Genomic DNA, 22,195 nt, shown 5'->3' with positions numbered 1-22,195 from the left:
TTGGTCTGAAGCATCGTTCCACCATGTGCTGGATTGATCCCAGATTTCACAGCACCAGCAGGCCAGGCTGATTCAGATATGCACCAGCACCTGATGCAGAAAAGCCAGGATCCTTTGGACAGACAGCACCAGAAAACATCGATTCCTTTCCACACATGGGTACCAGCCCACCCATCCTCTTGGATGGTTCTGGAGCAGGTGTGGATAGATGGGCTGCTTTGGAAGCACATTCAAGTAACCCTTCCTTCCACCTGGTGCATCCCAGGTGTGTCTGTCCACATACAGCCTAGAGATTTATAGGAGCAGAAAGGTACCATGCCCTGCATTGTGACTGGAGATATTCTCACAACGGTTCCCAAAGGAGTCTGTGGCTGTTCCTCCAAGGCATCATTGCTTTTGTGTCAGGTATTGTACAGACATTCCTTGCACCGAAGACCTCCAAGATGTTCCTACTTACATTAAGTGTCTGATGCTGAGACTCTCACAGTGGAAGTCCAGGGGAAAGCTGGGCCCAACTCCTTGTCTCCAAAATCCCAGGTAATATTTTGTATTTCTGTCTTTCCTTTCTGAGCATCCCTTCCAGCGGGCAGTGACCTTTCCAGTGTGTTTGAGCTACCACCAAGAACAGCTCAGCCCCCTGGTTGAAGGTGGCAGTCTGCCATCCTCAACTGGGAGCAACTTGCAGAGAAAAGAAAGATCTGCAAAGTCTCCTCTGGGCAGCAGGAAAGAGACTCAGGGCCGTGAGACTGAACACCCAATGGATGTGGGAAGGGGTGGCAGCTCATGTCAGACAACACTGGCGAGACAGCTCAGAATATGAAACTTGCTGAGTATCTGCAGTTTGCCTCGTGCAAAAGTCCTGATCCAGGTGCACAGGCACGTGAAAATATGTTGAGAGCATCTTACCTACATGAGAGCAGAGCCAAAAGTGCCTTGTTTGACCAATCCACAGCCTCAGCTTGTGACTTGGAATAAAATGGGTTTTATCATCCCTTTTCTTCCTCCCTGGAGGTCAAGGACTCAGGCACCCATCACTAAGAGAGAAGAGCAGCATCTCAGAGGAATTAGGCAGCCACATCCTTTTCTCCTCCTGAAGTTACTCAGGTGCACTTTCTGCACATCCCCAGTTTGTGCCAGCCCCTCCAGCAGGCACCACAACTGCTTTGGGTCTCACACAACCTCACTTGGCAGTGGTGGTTCAGCCTGACCTCCCTGCCAGGCCACTTGTCCTGGACACAACCACATTCATTTTAGAGGGACTCCTTTGTGGGGGAGACTTAGTGACCCCAAAGCCAGGATCCAACACTCCTCTCCTGCTTGTGCCACCCATCTGTGTCAGCAGAGCAATTCCTTTCCCTCTGAGAAGGGCACTAAAGCACCATACATGCAGAGTAGAGCTGTCAGGAGGCTCTGCTGGCTCCCCCACCTGTGAAAATTGCTGTAAAATATTTACGGCAAAACCCTAGGAGCACGCACGGCTGGAAATGAGGAGTCTAAAAATAAACCAGCCAGGGAAAAAAGAGAGAGATACAGGCTTCCTTCAGAGGCAATTGGAGAGAAAATTGAAGTAGCGTAACAGCCTCCAAATATAGAACACAATTATGGGAATCAAGGGGCACGTTTAACAAAAAAATCACCACAAAGAATCCTGAGGCTGCCGTGGCTCAGAGCTAGTGGTGTCTCAGCAGATACAGAACATCAGGGATCCCTGCAAACCATGGAGCAAGGAATATATCCCCCTGTGCAGGGCAAACCCACAGCTCCTCTCCAAGGGACCCAGAGAGATTCCTGGTGGGGATCAGCTGCATTGAGCACACCCTGAGATGTGGCCACATGGTTGTTCTGCATGCCAGGGAGACTCAGGAGCTGTACCTTCTTGTAATGCAGATGCTGCTGTGCCAGCCTTGGGCAGATTTCTCCATAAGTGGAGCTCACAGATCCTGAGGAAAGCCAGGGAGACGGGGCTGCTTTGGGAAGCCAAAGGCACCCGATCTCTCTCTTCCATGTGTCTGGTTTCCCCAGGGATCAGCCTTGGTGATCATCTACACGTGTCCCTTCCAAGGGGTCGGTGTTCTCTGCCCATTCCTGTCCATCTCACCTTGCTCTGGGAGCCACTGGAGGAGCTGAGATGGATCAAAGGCAGTGGAGAGGCAGGTCCCAAGAGTAACAGGAGAGTGGAGAGCTGCACTGCTGCCAGTGAGGCTTGGGGCTGGCATCCTGGGGGAGTTGGAGCAGAGAAGCCCAGGCTGTGGGTGTGCTTAGCCTGGCCTCCAGCATGGGCAGCACTGTGAGGACTGGGGAGTTCCACAGAATCATGGAATGATTTGGGTGGAAGGGACACTAAAAATAATCTAGTTCCAACCAGATCAGTTAGTTCCAACCTATCCATTTCAATAGAGTCGACTCACTATAGCAGATCCCTTTCCTGTTAAGTGAGTTCAGCTGGGGCTTTTGGATACCTGTTCATGTCACTGAGCAGGAACAGGGGAGTGAGTTCTGGTCTGGGTGGAGCCAGGGGTGCCACCTCAGGGACTGTGCTCCTGTGACCACACCACGTTGTCAGTGAGTCCCTGCATGGGGATAACCAGAGACACAGATTTCTCATGGAGGAGCTGAACAAGGGACCTGTTTTGTGGGTGGGTCAGTGCTGCGTGGCAGCATGGTGCTGGCTGGGTTGGACCCAACACATCTCCACTCTGCTGAAGTCACTAAATAGATGCCAGGTCACAGCACATGCCAAACATCTTGACCTCTCTTGGCACATCTGGAAACTTCCATGGCTCAAGTGAAGGGGGATCTCCTGATCTGCAGTTGGAGGAGGAATGGCACCCCCGGGAGATGTGTGGGTAGCATTCACTCACCTCACTGAGTCTCCACTCCTGAGCCCTGCAGGGAAGATCAAATGTCCATGCCAGGTAGAAAAACACCCACCTATGGGTGTTTATGGGCATAAAGATCTTTACTGAACCAGAGCATCTCACATATGAGGAAAGGATGAGGGAGCTGGAACTGTCCAGCCTGGAGAGGAGAAGGCTCAGGGGGGCCTTATCCATGTGCATAAATACCCAATGGATGGCAGTGAAAAAGAGGGAGCTGGACTCTTCTCAGCAGTGTCCAGGACACAAGGCAATGGGCCTAAAATAGTAAATGAGGCAAAGGGCCCAAATTAAAAACTAGTAAATCCAGTTTGTGTGGGAAATGGATTTGTATAGAGTTTTCAGGGTTTGATAGAAGGCCTACACAGTATAAATCTGTATGCAAACTTTGAGATAAGGAATTCCAGTTTGAATACAAGAAGACAAATTTTTGCTTTGAGAGGGACCAAACACTGGCAGAGGTTACCCAAAGAAGTTGTGGTACTGCCATCCCTGAAGTTACTCAAACCTGACTGGACACAGGCCTGGGCAGCTGACTCTGGGTGAACTGGTGGTGCAGGAAATATGGAAGAAGTCTCTTCCAGCCTCAACCAGTCTGTGATTCTGTGTATGGTGCCTGTCACAGCTCCTCATTTGCCCCCCAAAGGGCCTGAGATTAATGCAGCCCACAGCTTGTTATTTCTTATTTTATTTATAATATAAAAAATGTTCAAGTGTTAAACAGTCAAGAGTTCTGACATTCAGACAATCCAGAGCAAACTTTGACAATCATCTTATGACAAATTAGCAGAGTTTTCTATCTGACCCCATCATGGGTGAGGAATAGAGGGTTTAGTTACTTTATTGCTAAAAGTTAAATGAAATAATACACTGTCAATTGTTGTATTATCTTCTCAGTCACAGCTTCACCATGCATCCAATCTACAGTATCTGAAATGCAAAGGACATGCAGAAGTAAAAATATAAAAAGAAAAAAGTCAGGCTACAATGTAAACAGGTTTGCTGCAGAGAACTGAGGAGAGGGGGGCACTTCCACAGGGGATGCTCTGCCGCCTGGACACGCAGGACTGTCTCTTTGCGCCACAGAGCCGATGGCCAGAGCTGCTCCGAGTTTGGGGACGCGATGTCCGTCATTGATGGCAGGACGTGACGGTAACAACTGTCTTTACTACACGTGGCACGGCCGTACGGGAGAATCCACTCGCTGGGCCGCCCCATGCAGGGCCCTGCCCAGCCGAGGCAGTGGCGACAAGCGGAGCCCAAAGCACTCGCGGTCCTACTGACCCCTGGGGCAGCATGGCCGGTGACCGCCTGGCCCCGTGTCCAGGGTGACACGCGGCCGTCTGCGCCATGGATCCACCCTGTGGGTGTGCCCCGGCACCCCGGCCAAGGGTGTCACGCAGGACACCACAGCTCCGGCCACGGCCAACGCCGCACGGCGGCTGCACCGCTCAGCCGAGGGGACGCCATGGCCAGCACGGCGCTGGGGCGGCCACAAGGCCACGGGCACCGCGGCCGAATGGGGCTGGCTCAGCAACCTGGATTCAAGGGTACGTGACAGGTGTGATCCACCATGGTCACAGGGGTGTCTGCCTGGCTTCACTACAAACCTGTGCCAACCCCACTCCAGACCCACCGGTGAGATGGCCAAAGGTTGAGAGCTATATTGTAAGGGCTGCTGCTGCGCGATTTCGTTTTCTCCTCCTACCTGTGTGGCAAAAGAAACGTTATTTCTGCATTTCAGCACAGTGCTGTTGGGTTTCTTTTTCTCCTGATTTAAGCGAAAATACAAGTAGTTTACAGGGCAAGACAGATCCTCGTAAGACATGATAATGGAAATGCTCCCACTCATGTCCTTAATGTGTGTTTAAACAATACTTTAAAGAATAAGATCATTAATAGCAGGGTACGGGGCAAAGTGGCAAGGCTGTTTTCTTCCAACAGAAGAGCGCCCTTGTGACAGGTTGTCTCCCAAACAAAAATCTATGACCTTAAAAATGCTACTGAAACAGAATCCTCGGCATGAATCCCAGCACTAGCATACAGCAAAAGGCACCACGATAGTTTTGTTTTCTATTTTTAAGTAGTCAAAAATTGGCCCACTTTTTTTTTAACTTTATTGTTTGTTTTCTTTTCTTCTTCTTTTTTTTTTTCTTTTTTACTTTTTTTTTCTCGGAAGCTGTAAATCAAGACATTACATATAAATAGAGATTCCCTATAAAAAAGTCATTGTCGTTAGCTATTATAAGACAACTTTGCTAAAATGAAAATAAAACATTTTTATTTGTTATATTTTTTGTTTTTCCCTCTTTTATATAAAATAAAAATATTTATTTTTGTTTTGTTTTGTTTTGCGGTTTGTGTGGTTTTGTCTCGCCTCGGCCTCCCTCCTCTCGGCCTCCTCCATGCGGGTCACCCATGCAGGAGCGCAGGAGGCGCCTAGAGAGGGTCGGGGTCCGCTTTGGGCGCCACGTGCGCCAGGCTGCCGCGGCCGCCGTCACCGTGCGCGCTGTGCCCGCGGCACGAGTAGTGAGTCCGGCTGTCGCCCGGCCGGTGCAGCGGCGGCGACTCTGTGTGCGCCGCCTCATTGTTCTGAGTGCTTAGGAACGGGGTGCTCTCGGCCACCAGCTCCTCGTCAGACTCGCTGTAAGAGGCGCTGCTCAAGGAGAAGGAGTCCCGGACGGCTCTGGCTCTGTGAGGGATGTGCCCGTTCAGTTTGGATTTTTTCCACCGCTTGTTGCTGCTGGCTGTTTTCTTTGGCTGCTCTAGCGCTGTGATGTACTCCTGCGTTGTCTCGTACTCGTCGTCCTCTGTGATGCGGAAGGGGCTGGAGGGCAGGCTCCCCATGCTGTCGTTCAGGTAGGTCTTCCTTTGGTAGTAGCTGTCGTACCTCTGCGTGTCCTGGAAGGGGAGCTGGTACCGCCGCAGGAGGGGCTGCTGCTCCTCCACGCGGAAGCTGATGGGGGCCGCCGGCGGCAGGGACACGGCGTGCGCTGAGTTGGGGGAGGTGATCTCGAAGGTGGGCACCTGCGTAGTCATCGAATAGTGGAAGTCAACAGGCGACAGGCGTGCTGGTGTGGTCAGGGCCGACACGTACCTGGAAAAGCAACACCTCTGTTTGGACACTGAACAACCCCAAAAAACACCAGTTGAGCCCGCGCTTTGCTGAACACCTAGCCCAGGGACCCACGAGGCCTCTAGAGAACCTGCTTGTGGAGGTTCTCCTGGGGAATCAGCTGGAGGGACCTTGCACTGCTGTGCCAAGGGAGGGTGAGCTGCTGGCTTCAATGGGCAGCATGTGCTGAGCATCTCCCAAACTACTTCTCCCCGGGGACTTGGGGTACAATTCCCACTCTGCATTGCTGCAAAACCTGCAGCATCTCCCAGCAGGCTGAGTCATGGCTTCACTGTCTCTCATCTGCCTGACAGCTGCTTTCTGTTCCCTCTGGAGCTGCCAGACTTGTCTCTGAGGAAGGTCCCTGGAATTCCCTCTCCCCGCTCAGGCCACAGATGGGGAAACCCTGGGCATTGCTTCTTCTGACTTAGCAAAAATCTCGTGTCTCAAAAAGCCATCTACTACTTTCATCTACTCTAGTGAAAACATCAGTGTGGTCACTCAGGTCTGGTCTAGCCCCTCTCCAAACAACCCTTTCTTCAGCACCACCTCTTTCTAAGGAGCAGATCTTATTTCCTCTTGATATTCCCAGTGGCATCTCTGCCCAATTCCACCTGCCCAGGCTCTCTCACTCATCCAGGGCCTTTTTACTCATGTGTTTTGTGATGCATGAGATCTCCATAGGAGCTGGGTCAGTCTGCCTGAATGGACCAGAGACAGGAATGAGAGCAGGAGATGCTGCCTTTCTCCTCTGCCCCATGGACAAGTTTCACTGCCTTGAAGGGTAACTGCCCAAGAGGGGCCACATGGCCACCAAGAGTCACTCATGGCTACCTGCAAAGGGCTCGAACAAAGGTGGAGAGGTGCTTCTGCTCCGTGAGGAACCAGACAGGGAAGAGGACAACTGCTACTGCTGCTGCTGGTGTCTCGGCTCTGCAGTTGTGCTCCTTGAAGGCTGGGTCATACCGAGTCCTGTCCCAAGGCTGTGCCCACGTGTAGCACCCTCTCACCTGGCCATCCAGGACTGTGCTGAGGACAGACACCTTTTCCCCAAGCACCTGAGGGCTAGACCTTGCTTGGCAGCCCACCAAGCTGCCCAGGGTGTTCTCCCAGCCGGTTTTTCTCTACCAGTTGCTGACTGCAGCCAGGCCTGTTCCGCACCTGTCACCCCTGTGCTCCAAACCTACGTTGCCACTGGGGTGCAGAGCTGGCTGCTGCCCTGACCTGAGTGGCCTCCTGGGGGAATTGGACTTCCTCTGGTAGGACCAGGGCTGGCGTTTCCCAATTCTACCATGGCACTAGGGCTGGCAAAGGCAAACATTTTTGGGCTTGGCACAGAGGCATGGCTTGCCTCTGCTGTGCTGTGCTGGCACCAAGCAGTGGGGTCTGACCTCTCGCTGTGGGGCGAGTCCCGCAGGGAATCCACCGAGTCACGGTACTGCGTTGTGGGCCTCCGCTGGTCCTCGATGCAGAAGGTGGCCCCGCGGCGAGCACGTGCCTCCACGCATGCAGGGCTGTTGCATTTACTGGTTCCCACCGAGGACAGCATTATCCCAGACTGGGAGTCTGAAGTCAGGCTCTCTGTTCGCTCCAAGCTCCAGGTGTGGCTTTCATGTCTGTGGAGCAAAGCCCATGGGGACAGTGAGCAAGGAACCCCCACCCAGCTCTTCTCCAAAGACACAGGCACTGCTCATGCTCAGCTCTGCACCTCTGCACTGCTGTCCCCCTTCTGTCTCTCATTTGGATACATCTGGCCAGGGAAGCCCAGATTCCCAACCCTACCTTTGATTTGCCTTTCTTTGCTCCTTCTTGGAGATGCCATTAGAGGACAAATGAAGTAAACCAGTGCAATAGCAGGTATTTATCCCACCACTGAATAAATGCCTGGGAGCAGGATGGGACAGCCTCTGGAGGGAGGCCAGGGCAATTCTGCTTTGAGCTTGCAAAGTGTTCTGGGTGTGGAATAACACATTGGCTATGCCAAGGCAAGTCAGCCAAGTTCTTTCAAATGTGCCACCTGCACTGCCAAGTGACAGCCCCTTTGGAATTGCTACCAGAGAGGAGCCAGGAGAAGCCACTCAAAATTAGCAGAGCAAAGTCTACCAAAGATTTTGGCAGGAAAACACTTCCAAGGTGCTAGACAAAGACCATGATGTGCTGAGCAGCTGCAGCCCCACCAGCCCCAGTCTTGGTGCGAAGAGAACATCCCACAAGGACTCAGCGGGATGCACAGGGCTACCTGTACACTGGGGTCCCACCAGTGCCACGGCCACCATGCTGAGCCCCACCATTGTAGAAATGCATGATCCATGAGAGCAATCCCTCTGAACTCCCAAACTGCACCAGATGGAACTGTGTGGGTGGAGGATTTTGGGTGGGGGTGTGCAGAGGAGAGCAGCCCTCATTAAGATTTCCCAAGAACTTGTTAATTATTGATGGCTCCAGGCACATGCTCATTTATAACTTCAAACAGCGTCCTCATTAGAGGCGCTGATGGAGTAAAATGGAGCCTGATTATGCCAGTAGTTTGCCTCTGGCATGACTTCAAGAAGCACCTGCTCACTGCACTTGACTCAGGAAAATGAGGTGGCAGGTAGCCAGGACCAGAGGCTACCCAAGGTAGGTTCCTCCCTACAGCTGTCATGAGCTAATGCTGCCCTCCAGACACACCTTTGTGTCTTCAGAAGGTGCCCAGGGATGGCCCAGGCCTTTGAAGTGAGCATGGAAGGCCAGCAAGGTGCAGCTCTGCAGGCACAGGAGCCTCTGTCACCTGGCTCAAGCTTGCACTCACCTAGTTAGGGCTGGGCTGAAGAGTACAAATGCAAAAAATCCTGGACAACATATCATCCAGCTCATGAAGAGTGGATTTCCCCGGAAAAAATAATAATTTCCAGCTGATCAAGTCATTCCTGGCTCCCTCTCTACTTGCTGGAGGTACAGCCAGAGGAATATGGGGAGGAATTCACCTGAAAATCCAAGTTCAACATCTGAAGTTGATCTTGCCCATTGTAACTGAGAGTACTTGCTCAACCATGAGGAATGGCTGGACCCTAAGGAAACCTGCCTGGAGCCATCTGTGAGCTTTAGCTGAAAGAATTCCTGCATTCCCAGATGAATGGAGACAACCCCATCAGGCTAATGAAGGATATGAGCCAGCCACATATCAAAGGCAAGTGATCTCCAAGATAAACCCCTGTCACCTAGTGGAAGAAGCACAAGAGCTGTCTAAGAGGAGGAACCAGAACATCCAAACTCAAACAAGTACATGACTTGCTTTAGAGCATTTGAAAGACTTTTCTGGACATCATAAAAACAGAAGTGTCCATCTGCCATTTAAATGTCCTCAGAAACCTTGAGAAGATTCAGGTTCCAAGCCGTGGTGCTTTCCCCCAGTGGTTATTTTGAAATGAAAATAAAAGATATGTCTCATCCTGATGTCACAAAGCATTATTAGTACCTTCCTGCTAGACCAAGTTTTCCAAAAAGCTTCAGAATGACTTCCAGTGAAAGAGGAGCCACTACCTGAGGTGGAGGCTGATAAATTGCACAGCAGCGTTTGCTTTCTGATCAAAACCTGTGATGTCCAAGTCAGACCTTGACTCTGAGGAAGCGATCAAAACGTTTGGTGATATTTTGTGTACTTTGTCTCCCACAAGGCATATACATTCTAAATATGAAATACATAACCTGTGTGTGCTTAAGGAAGTATTTCAGATGTCCAGTGTGGCTGCAAACACAACCTGCAAAACCTTTCCTACACACATCCTCCCATTTGGGTCTGTGCAAAGCATGGAAGCACAGGTTCATTTCCTCCTGTTTTCCAGCTATGTCAGTGCTACAGGATCCTGCTGGCATCTCCTTGCAGGCCAAGGAACACACTTTTCCACACCTCTCACTAACCAGCTGTGCTTGCAGAGTCCTGCAGTGTAGACATGGCTTGTATGCCACTACAGAGCCAAACATCAAGTGAAAACAGAAAGGGAGGTGAAAGGAAAATCTTAGAATCTCACAGCACCCTACGACAAATAACAGGCAAAGGTCCAGAGAAAATGGTATACATCACCTCTGGCTGGACGTTGGAGTGGCTGTGGAGCAGTGATGGGACGGGGAGCAGGAATGACTTCCCGAAAAGGTTGTCTCTGTTTCCCTTCGGATCACGTGCTCGGTGGCAGAAACATTCTTAGAAATATACTGCAAAATAAGAAGAATCACACAGATCAGCCACCGGTCTGTGAATGCTGCCAAAGAAAAATTTAGCTGGCCTGATTATTTCTGATGAAATTAGGTGGAGACTGAGTGAACCCAAAAGCTCTGCAACCCACAGGAAGGGAGGGTGGAGGCTTTTCTTTGCCCCTTCACTTTGAACACTGGGAAAGGCCTGTGGCACAGGGATTGCAGAAGGGTTTGGAGAACCAAGAGAATCCCCAGAGGACAGTGGTACCATGTGTAGCTACTGAGCAGAGACACATCTCTGCCCACAGCTGGTTACACCCGACCGAGTACCAGCAAAAAGAGAACAACGTGAAATCTGTCAGAGATGTGAGTCCTACAGAAACTCCAGATGTGATCCAAATATTTACACTGAGATATTCCTACATCTGACAACCAGCCCTGCTTCTCACAGTGGCACTTAGCTCTCTGAGACAGTCAGTACTATGGGGCCAGAGGCTGTGGTTCTTAGAATTACCTTTCCCCTTCCTTCATAGTTGGGATCCAACATAGCTAAATTTTAGTATCCTAATGCTGACCCAACAGAGCTTGCAGCTGATTCACTGGACTCATTTCTAACTACTTCTTGTTCGGCTCTGCCTCCCCCTTCCCTTTTTTTGACCCCTTTCAAAGCCTTGGTCCAGCAAGGCACTTAAGCCCATTGATGGCCCTTGAGTTCACAGGGGTTGATGGGAATCTCGTACAACTGAAGTCACAACAGTGGCTGAACTGCACTCTGGATCCTGTCCTAGAGAGACTTAGATTGTTCTCATTGGTGTGACAGTGACATCCCACCAGGACAGAAGCCCTGGCATGGGCAGGTGGGCTGATGGACAGCTGACCACATCACCATGACATGTTTCACCACAGCGACTCCGGTCACTGCCGCGCTGATCCCATTTGTCATCCCACAAAGTGGGACTTGACAGGATAGCATAATAAACAGGAAACATTGGGAACATCTCTCCTAGTGGAAATCAGGGTCACACTTGATTAATCAAAACAAGCCTATCCCAAATGCCTGAATCTCATCCTGTACTTCAAAGCAAAATCACATTTCCATTCAGATGTTGATTTTGGAAATGTTTCTATGCAAAATCTTTCTTTTTGCTCGAGTTTGTTTGCGCTTTGCTCCTCACACACAAGCACACAGGTGTGTAAGGATACACATCCACATCAAATCCCTGGTGGAAAACAGCCCCTCAGGAGCATGCAGGGAGATGGAGGCAAAGGTCTTACATCAGCCATTTGGATTTCCTCAGGATCCAAACGTGGATGGCTTGGCCCGTTCGCAAGGCTCCGGTTTTGATGAGCAGGACACATGTTCTGCCGCAAGTGGTTATGCATTTGTTTTCTTTGTTTCCTTTAGAACAGAAAAAATCTATTAGGAACACTTCTCTCATGGGGCTCTGTGCCCCCAGAGATGAAAGAGAAGGCAAGTCTTCAACATGTGAATGTTCCAATGGTATTTACAGAAAGTTGTAAACAACACAAAACAAGGCATTTAACACTTAACACCTCCTACTGCTTTTCCAAACAAAAGCTCAACTTTTCTTCTCATGGACAATTTGGGAAGCTGGGTCCAGGGTCCTCTTTCCAAGGCAAGGCCCAGCACAATGTAGCAGAGCCAGCTGGCAGTGGAGGAGAAAAGTGGGGAGAAGGAAAAGGGGCAGCAAGTCCTGACTTGGCCTTGGTGACAAAGCACTTGACGTGTCCTGCCTGAAGGACAAAGTGGCAAAGCCTACCCATGCCCAGGGTGAGACATCTGCTCCACAAGACCCACTGAGTTGCAGGGGCACTCTGAACTGAGGTGCCGGCTGAGTAGGGAGAAAAGTGCTGTCCAGGCTGACCATAAAAGAGGTTCCCAAGTCTCCTGTTCCATTAGGATTGCTCTGGAAGTCCCTGCAATGTACAGAGCTGAGCCCACAGCTCCTACACAACTGCCCAGTGTGCTTCTGCTGGCAGAAGCTGAGCTGCTGGCTTGGGGGCCAGCTTTTCCCTGTAACACAGCATCACCTGGCTGGGCAAAATGATGTTCCAGGGGACAAGCGAATGGTGCCAGGAAAACATCCTATTCAGACATAGTCTGGTAGACAGCTTCACTGGCCTCCTGCATGAGACCTTCCTGGGCGTACCACAGCACATCATCTCCTAAAATTAGCATTTGGGTGAAAAGCATGGATGTGTGGAACATGAACACTGCCACTCACTAACCTGTAGCCAGTTCTTGCCTGTGAGCCCCCCATACTCACTTGGTTTTACAGTAAGCTACCACACAGACGATGCCCACCACAAGCAAGGCAACACAGATTCCCGTGATGGTTAAAACCCTCTTCTGGTAGAGCTCCTCTGCTTCTGCAAATGGAGAGAAAGGAACCAGTTACCGATGGGCTCCAGCACCTGGGCTGCTTCTGGCTGCACAGGAACCAGCACTGCATGGGGGTGACACGGAGGACAGGGTTCAGGCAGACCTCCTACCAATCCACTGCCTGCCTAATAGCTGCCCCAGACCTAAGCCCAGCTGGCCCAACCTTCCTCACCCCTCAAAAGACTCTTTTTGTCTCCCTGTGCCTTTGCTCTCTCTCACTCGGTAGCTCACCCCTTCTGCACTCACACTTCTCACCTTCCCTTCCTTTCCCACAGTGACTAATCTCACAAAGCCCCACGACTCTCCTCTCCCTTCCAGCAGATCCCCCCTTTCTGGTGCCCTGATCAGCTAGCCCAGGAGCCCTGGAGCATACCCCACTCCCCAGGAGCACACATGCCCTGTGATCCCTGACCCCAGGCTCTGCTCTGCCCGGCTCAGGATGCCTCTGCCTGCAGCAGCCGCATGCCCTGGAGCAGGGTGGTGTGGGAGGACCACAACAGGCCCCAGAGCATGTAGGTGCTGAAAGGGACATCCTGGAACAGTCAAAAAGCAGCATGAGGATGGAAAAGTGATAGTGTGTCAGGCAAAGAAAAGGGTGATTAAAATACAGGAACCAGTTATGGATTTTTAAGGAAACCCTAGGAGGCAATTCATACCATTGCATCAGGCAGCTCAGAGGCATACACAAAATGTAAGCAGCTTGCTGCTGCCTCTCTCAAATACCACCAAGTGTCACAGGCTACCTTTCGAACCAGAAGAGCCAGTCACTTGCACCAAAACCCAGACCAGGCTGGAAGTGAGGTGATTCATTCCCATCCACCAAAACTCCCAGGAAATGCTTGGATCTCGTTTGCACTGCACCTAGGCAGCAACACCATGGCAAGGACACCTCTTCCTCCATGGCTACACCAGAGCAGATGTGACATCCAGCAGCCTCTGCCAAGAGCAGCAGAGGCAATTTGGGTTCTCCAGCTGGATGACTGAGAGAAGGATTCAGTGCAGAGCTGCCATGAGGGTTTCAGCTCAGCAGCTATGAACAAAGTCCTCATGTCCTCACATTATGTGTTACAGTTTTTGGGGTTTGTGCCTTAATATTCATTGAATTTTTTTTTTTTTTTAATCTAGATTAGCAATAAAAGTAATGCCATGGCTGATGTGCTCAGTGTGCTTCCTCACACCACTCAAAATACCTTGAACAGACCGTGTGATACCCCCTATGCCCCCAAACACTCAAATGCAAAACCAGAAGAGAAACACATCTGGTCCCAGAAACCCCTGGGACTAGACTTTAGCCCAAAAAAAAGTGAGTGGGAAGCAATGAAAGATTCCAGTCAACTGGATACTTAGAACAATTTCAGCTTGCCATTCTAGGCTGAAAAAATCATTTTTGGAGAAAAAACAAATGGTGCTAGGAAAAATGGTTGCCTCTTTCTAAAATTCTCAAAATGGGAATGGAGAAAGGTTTGGTAAACAAGGACTGGCAAGAAAGACAACCCTGGCATGAAGATGCAAAATATAATAAACAAAGCCTTCTTGTGTGGTTTTTTTTTTTTTGTTTGTTTTGAGGGTTGTTTTTTTTTTTTTTTTTTTTTTTTTTTCCTACAAGGAGCCAGGTGGAGCTGGAATGGGGGAAGAGCCCACTCTGGGGTGAAACTCCTCCTTCAATGACATGTTTCTTTGGTATGGGTGCCTTATTCCAGGCATCAGCAACCATGGCAGACACGTTTTCTTGCTTTTGCACATCTTTGGGACCTGGATTACAGTTGTACAGCTCTCTCCTTCAGACAGGAGTTTCAGAGATTTCATACAAATTAGGAAAACCAGCTGGGATCATATCCTGGTTATCTGGATGGCACTGTGCAAGAATTTTGCCACTTCTCAGCAAAAATTACTTTAACAAAAAAAAAAAAAAAAAAAAAGGCGGGGAGGAAGGTCAGTTTTCAGCAAAAAATCCTTCAATAGCAATGCTTTTTGCTACAAAGACTTTTTTCCCTAAGCAGAAATAATTCCCTTTGAATCATGGAGGACGAAGAAAGAGCAAAGACATTAAAACTATAGGGGAGGGTTTTCTTTGCTTTTTTTGTTGTTGTTTGTTTGGGGGTTTTTGTTTGTTTATTTGGCTGGGGTTTTTTACCTATAACAGGACAAAATTCTTTGGCCAGGGCTCAAATCCCAGCCTTTGTTCTGGTGGTCATGCCAGTATGGGACCCTGACTCTGGCATGTCTGACTGTCCTGAACCTTCACCTGAATTGCAGGGGAATGTTTCAGTTCATCAGAAATGCAGACTTGGCCTCTCTGTCTCGAGCTGACAGCTCTGCTACACGAAGCAGTGGAGTGTGAGGCTGGGCATCACTGCTGCAAACTAAAAACTGAATGATCTGCTGATAGTAATCTAGCTTGGCTCCCAACATCTCATTAAAGCTGATGCTCAATAACAGTATCTTCACGTTGTGTGACCAGAGACACTGCTACTGAGAAATTTTTCCCTCTTCAACAGAAGGGGGGAACGGCCCAAGCAGCACCTCAGATGAGGCTGAGTAAAGCTTTGTATGTTTTTAATTTTTTGAATAGTTTATCTGCAGAACCTAATCCACCTATTTTTATACACTTTTCAAATAGCACACAGGCTAAATTGAAAGAAAATCCTGCAGTTTTAATCAGAATCCCTGAGACAAGACAAATTGAAGGACTATTTCCACTCATCACTTGGGGCAAAACCATCTCAACAACACCAGAAAGGAAATGAGAGCGTGCACGCTGCAACTTTGTATGTGAGCAGGTAAGATCCCAGAGCAGGTCCATTTGTGTCTCTATGCTCTACAAACACATCTTCATCAGCAGCATGGTCACTTTTACAGCAGCAAACACCAAGAACAAACCATGTGGTGCCACACAATGCCGACAGAGCCACAGGCCAGCCATGGTGTCACAGCAAGGCATGACAGTGACAGACGAATGACAGAGGAGAGACGGCTGCAGACTGGGAACAGGATGTGTGCGCTCCTGTGATGACATTGAGAATGGATGAGGAACAGGACAAAAGGTCAACAAAAAAGGGATGTCAAAAATCCTCAATTTTAAGGTTTGTTCAAGTGTATTAGCATTAGCAGCACCGCTTTCTCTGAAGTGCCCTGGCTATAAAATTCACACATTTTCTGCTCCAGGGGGATGCACACCACTCCTGGGGGATCACGCCTGCAAAAACTAGAGGAGATTTCTCCAGCTTCAGTTAGTCAATGTCCCTCCCCCTCAGGGACCTCAGAAGGCAATTTAGGATCCACAACTGGAAGACTGGTGTCCTCATACCTCTAGCAAAGGGAATTGAAGCATCTTCATGTGAAGATCTGCTCTGGTTGACACTGCCAGGCCAATGCTTTTAGGTTAAGTGATCAATCATAGAATCATGACAAAATCCCTGAATAGTTTGGGTTGGAAGGGACCTTTAAGCTCATCTTGTTCAAACCCCCCTGCCATAGGCAGGGACTCCTTCCACTATTCCAGGCTGCGCAACCCCTCTGCTCCATCCTGACCAGCCCTCCCTGCTCTTGGCTTGCACACTCCAGGGAAAACTTGCCTCGAGGATTTGATTTCCCAACTGCTTATTCAATGGATAACTTGATATATATCTAAAAACAGACTGAGGAGAATGGAAAGAAAATAATATGATTATGAAGAACTGGGCAGGAGCAGGTAAATGCCCAAAGGGGATATTTTTTAAAGCATTTAACTTATCGCAGTGTTGTTTTCCCAAGCCTGCCACTGGGGTGCTCAGCATTACACCCTACACTCTCATGGTCAACTACTGGCTTCCCTGGGATAGATTTCTAGACTAACTTGCCTCATGCCATCTTTCTTGGCACAATTTCATCCTACTCAAGAAGCAAAACGAGCTGCTAAATTTTGGGAGGAGGAATGGCAAAGCTCATCCTGACCCTTTGCAGGATCTGGTGGAGGTTAGTGTGTCTGGGATGGCAATTTCTGTAACAGCTCTGATATTTCTAGAACGTGTCTTCCCATTCCTGGAATGCCTGCCTGTTCCCAAGCAGTGCCTGCTGGCAACCTTTTGGATGGACACAAGACCCCAGGTTTTCAGTTAAATACACAAAAGCATGTTGAATGGAGATGTATGGCAATTGTAACATCCCAGTCATGCCACACACACCACGCTGCTGCTTGGAACAAAGAAAAAAGTGCTGCTAAAAATACACCTGCATTTTCATAGGTTTGCATTTAGAATTTGTGATTTGCTTTGTTTTGGTTTTGGTTATTCTTTTGTTTGGTGTTTTTTGTTTTTTTGTTTTTTTTTTTCCCAATCCAAACATCTATCTTGGTGCCAGGGAAGAGAACAGAACAGCTGATTTTTTAATCATCCCATTAAAGCCATAAATATAATGTTGGAAGCTCTTAATGGCTTCTGATTAATAAATGAATGGTTGTTCCATACCCTTTAATTCAAATCCAAGATGCTCTGCCAATGCAGAAAGAAGACAAGGAAGAGAAAGAGAAAAAGAAAAACAGGTCTGTCAGAGAACTCTAAAATACAAACACACACACTGTGCAGTTACAGCAGGCTAGCTTTTGGTAGGCTCAGCAGCACTCACACAGAGACACTGTATGCTTCAGAGCATTTCAAACCCCCACCACAACTCACATGTTATGCAAAGAAAGACCCAAACAAATTGCAGTGGAAGTTAATTATGAATTCTTTCAGTTAATTATGAATTCTTTTGGGATGAGCCATGTTTGTTAGTACCTGATATGGAATTCACTGTTTAGGCAGGGGGGAAAAAAATAGGAAAGGTACACTTGTTCTGAAACAACTCCTGACAGGTCAAAACACATAGAGACTGCATGAGCCTGGTAAAAACCATTCATTCCCTTTCCACAGGGCAAATCTGCCCTGGCTGCTCTCCCACGCCCCAGCGTGCCTGGGGGCTGTGCTCCAGAGAGGAGCACTGGGCACAGGGCTGGGAGGGCTCCTGCTGGGGCCTGGGGCTTGCCAGCCCCGTGCTGCTGCCCACACCCTCCCCCCAGCCCAGGGGCACAGCAGCCCTGGCAGCACAAGCCCTCCATGCCCTGCCCTGCCAGCCCTGCCCTGCCAACCACGGATGCTGCGAGGGATGAGGTGCCCGTGCAAGGCAATGGATCTCAAAGTGCAAATGGCACAGAAAGCTTCCCTCAAGCCTGTGGCCTTCCAAACTGCACTCCTGCCATGGCTCTGCATTGTTTTAGTGTGCTGCAAAAAGCCCAAACTGGAGCATGTGCTTTCAGATTCATATTCAGCACAAGTAAGATTGCAGTTCATCTGGCAGAGACAGTGCTAAGCACAGGAGTCTATCCAATGAATCAACAGTGCAAAACAGGTATCCTGAATTTTAGTCATTTTCCTGGTACAGACATCACCTAATGACAGCTTGTCTTACATAAACATGAAAGTTCTCCATACTTACCACCATACACAAAAATGACCTCTGCTGCTCCCAATCACCATACACACAAGATTATTTGCAGCTTGGAGATGTCCAGATTTATTTATTATATTTTCCATAGGAACTGCTTTTTGCTGCACAGAAATATTTGCTTTCTTTTGCAGTGCTGTTCAAAATTTAGGCGGGGGGGAATTAGCACTAATGGTTACAGAACATGTAAACACGTGTTTTAAAGCAGGTTCTTCTCTTCAAACCAGTGCTGGTGTTTGGGAGGGCTTTTGTAGGGGGAAGCTGAGATTCTTTAAGATTTTGTATAATTTAAAGGCCACAAAACCTGGCTGCTCTCTGCTTCACATCTCACATTTGTGTAAAAGGAACGGCAAACTCTACAGAGCATTTCAGAGTCATTTTGTACACTTTTGTACATTTTGTGGCAGTAACATGGACATAATGTGGTGGGCAGCAGAGAACTGGACAGAATATATTCATCCTAAACCACCTGGTTATCACATCGAGCCCTGACCTATTCCTAAGTCTTCCTACCATTGCACACACCTGTTTCCCCTGACACTGACAAATGCATGTAGGGATACCTCAAGTTTCATCCATCAGTCTAAGCTGTTGGTCCATCTGCATACACACATTCCTCCCTGTTCCAGGATTTTCTGCAACATCTGTAGCTACAAATGGATGCAATTCAAAACATTTCCATGATTTTTTGCAAACTCAGAAACGCCTGTGAGAACAGAGGTGGTGGGCAGGACCTAAGGAGCTTGAGCCTTCCCACTGTCCCTCTCATGTCATAGCTGCTGTTTCTTTTGGCTCCCCAGGCTTAGGGAGCAGAGACAGACAGCTGGCTGGGAAACCTGTGCCAGTGTCTCATTACCATCACAGGGAAGAATTCCTTGCTAATGTCCAATCTAAACCTGCCCTCTGTCAGTTTGAAGACATTCCCCCTTGTTCTGTCACTCCAAGCCCTCTAAATCTCTCCATATTTCTTGTTGTCCTCTCCAGCTTCAAAAGGACAAGGTCCATTGGAAGTGATTTATCCAGGGGCTACCATGCAAATAAACTGGAGTGAGACAGCCCTGAGGTGGCAGCTGTAGGCTGAGGAAATGGGCACAGCATTTTCCTCATAACCTTCATCATCATCCTCCTGTCTGCACTGCACACATCCTCCCCGGTCAGGGCAAGCTGAGCACCCTGAACTGCTGTGGCACTTCCCAAGCTCCCTAAACTGGGGACATGAGGGTTTTTTGGAAAATCTCATTCCAAATGTGCCTCCTGAATCTTTCAGAAAATGCTTTTTCTCAGCATCAGACAAAAGACAAAGTTATGCATTTACTTCATCTGCAGTGACTTTGTGACTATGATGTATTGTAGTTATTTAAAAAGATGAACAGACAAAAACATTTAATGTAAAGTATTCCTGTAGGAGTAACACCTCAAGCAAGATGACTCTCACTGCACTGTAGATTTATAGGATGATTAAAAAGGATAAAAGCCTTAGCAAACAGCTGTGAAAACTGTGCCTGCGCTCATTTGGTCTTCAGATTGCCCGAGAACGTCAATAAGATGTGTAGTTACTGCACATTATTCCCTCAAAATATGCTCTCTGGGACACGGAGCATGCTCCAAGGCAGGAAACTAGATGGAGAATTGACATCTGAGGACTAGCAAGATAATAAATTGATGATAATTTTGTTGCTAATCAATTGTGTTGACAAGAGTAGCACTTGCAGGACTCTGATTCTGGCTTTTCCCAGGGCGTACAGGGAGTAATGCGAGACAGGGGGTCACGATGGGGACAGAGGACACTGTGCCTGTGTTAAGAGCTGGGTGACACATGGGATCTCCAGGAACAGGAAGTCTGCAAATGTTCCACAAACTCCAGAGCCATTCACCTTCTCCAGTACTGCAGCAATAAAATGAATTTGGTCAGCATCAAGAGTCCAAACACACAGCAACATTCAAAATCTGCTGTGGATGAGCATACAATTAACTTTAGCAGATCCCAAGGGTAAGCTGTGCTGTGTCCTGGGGAGAGGGATCACCCTGCCATGCTAAACCACAGACACCCTGTAATTACCCAGCCACACCAAAGCACAGCCATCACCCTGTAATTCAGTGGTCACTGAATGGAAGCTGCAGAATGTCTGTGGAATTTAAAATGCTGCTAAATATTGGTTTGGGGTCAGATGAGTGAGAGGTGGAGGAGGAAGCAGAAATTTAAGTAAAATAAAGAAATAATCTTTCATTTATCATTTTTGTATTGCAGTCAGAGCAGGTAGGAAGCCACTGCTGAATAAGTGAGGTGAACAGAGAAGCTAAAACTCAGATCTAGACCTTCCCAGAAGAGCTTGAAGTGGTTCATTTATCCCTCTGCTCACAAGGACACTGCACCTCAGCACGAGGAGCCAGGTTCCAGAGGCCACCCAGAAGGGTCACTCCTACCTGTCAGGGTGGTGACCAACACGCCCCTGCCACAGCCTGCTGAGTTCTGGGGGAAAGGGACCATCCTCCAGAAAAACAAGAAGCCTCTCACCCAATGAAGCTCCACTGCTCCACAATGGCTTGCCCAGCAGCACTGGAGCCAGTTCAGGTGCTGCTGTGGGACCAGGCTGAAGACAAAGCTGCTCTCCCAAGGGATGCCTGAAAATCCTGCTCTGTGTTTCCAAGCAGACCAATAGGAAGGCTCCAACTGAGAATTAGGATTCAATTTGTAAAGAAACCACGAATTAAATATGGGGTAAAAATGGAGAATATGCTAGATGACATTGCATATGAATGTCAGCTCTGTTTCAGGGTGTTTACAGGCAGGCTACAGCCTGCAATTTTAATTGGATCACAAAGTAGAAAATGAAAATGTTTCACTAACCAAGATGAATGGTATGACATTTGTCCTCCAGATTGGTGATGATTATTTGTGGAGATGAATAAACAGCAAAGTTAAGATGAAGTTTCAGTTTCCACAGGCAAGAGGGAAGAATAAATATAAAACTTTATCCCAATTTTCTAAATTGTTCCATAAATCACAAGTGGAAAGAATCCAAACGTGCAGACTTAGGAAACACAAATGTTCCTGCTGACCATGTTTAACTTCCAGGATCTCAGCTGCACCAGGACTGATAAAGCTGCCAACATGTTTTACAAAACCTTTACAACCAGTCAGCCCAAAGCCTGGCAAGTTATTAGTAAACCTCCAGGAGGATTTAACAAAGACCTGAAAAGTTGCTTGTAGAAGAGAGAAGATAGAGGTAGATCTTGATCTGATGTAGAATGGGCAGCTATGAAACACAGGTGCCAGCACAACTTTGAAAAAAGGGTTTGTGAGAAGGAAGGATGATTTTGGACATGGTTCTGTCTCCTGGGGAGAGCTGAAAGCCATAGCTGTGCCCGTGGAGCTGGACCCAGGAGGCAGCTCTACACTGGGTGAACCTCCAGCACCCAGCAGAAGCTCTCAGAGAGAATTCCTGACCCTTTTGGATACGGCTGCACTCTTCAGCCAGGTGCACCAGCAGAGAGGAAAATCTGGCTGCAGAAGCTAAATGGTCCATGGATGCCATTGCTGTGGATTCATTCTGGCTGTGGAGAAAGAGTCTGAGGTGTTCCATTCTCACCAAAGCAGGGGCAGAGACACCTGTGGTCTGTGGCTCTGCAGGTACCTGTGCCACAGGAGCCACCTGACAGCTGCTCCCACGAGCTTGTCTATGGAGACACAGAGCCATGGGGACCTTGATGTGAAAAACATTTTAGCAAGAGGATTTAATGACTCATCAGCCATGGAAATAACTCTCTCTGTTGTCATCTGCCAGGGCATTCCTCAGTTTCATACAGCAATTGCAGGCAATCACTGTCCCCCCTGTTCACTGCCATTAATTCCCTGCAGTTTAAATTTCAACTGATTTAAATGTTGCTTTAATGTCCCTCTATAAGGTTTTCTTCTCACAGGTTACTTAAATCCTAAACAAAATGATCTCCTAAACTTGATCCACCAGCCTTATGTGTGGACAGAGTCAGCACAGACTGGGGGTTCTCTGAGCTACCCCACTAATACAATTCCTAGTGACTTTCTGTGCACCAGTCTGGTAGAAAATAGCATCAGTGTGAGCCTGACATGGGAAAAACAAAACAAAACAAAACCCCATCTTTAACATTTTCTCTTCATTTTCAGGCAGTGGTGTATATATCCAGAAG

At 48.4% G+C, this 22,195-nt stretch overlaps 1 protein-coding gene across 5 annotated transcripts in view; it reads right to left on the bottom strand.

Moving 5' to 3' along the window:
* Positions 1-4,991: 4,991 nt before the first annotated feature.
* Positions 4,992-22,195, bottom strand: part of NRG2 (neuregulin 2) — a 153,774-nt gene continuing 136,570 nt past the window's right edge. For 3 of the 5 annotated variants that reach the window (XM_068205561.1, XM_068205562.1, XM_068205563.1), the window contains 5 exons: positions 12,453-12,555; positions 11,440-11,563; positions 10,055-10,182; positions 7,383-7,607; positions 4,992-5,973 (listed from right to left, as the gene is read on the bottom strand). In XM_068205561.1, the coding sequence (XP_068061662.1) occupies positions 5,316-5,973; positions 7,383-7,607; positions 10,055-10,182; positions 11,440-11,563; positions 12,453-12,555 (1,238 nt within the window). In that variant the 3' untranslated portion in view covers positions 4,992-5,315. Of the gene's footprint in view, positions 5,974-7,382; positions 7,608-10,054; positions 10,183-11,439; positions 11,564-12,452; positions 12,556-17,013; positions 17,038-22,195 lie in introns of all 5 variants that reach the window. The other 2 variants (XM_068205564.1, XM_068205565.1) reach the window with 1 other exon arrangement.

Source organism: Anomalospiza imberbis, chromosome 15 (genome assembly GCF_031753505.1).
Source record: "Anomalospiza imberbis isolate Cuckoo-Finch-1a 21T00152 chromosome 15, ASM3175350v1, whole genome shotgun sequence".
Lineage (NCBI taxonomy): Eukaryota > Metazoa > Chordata > Aves > Passeriformes > Viduidae > Anomalospiza > Anomalospiza imberbis.
This window is presented reverse-complemented; position numbering and strand designations above follow the sequence as displayed.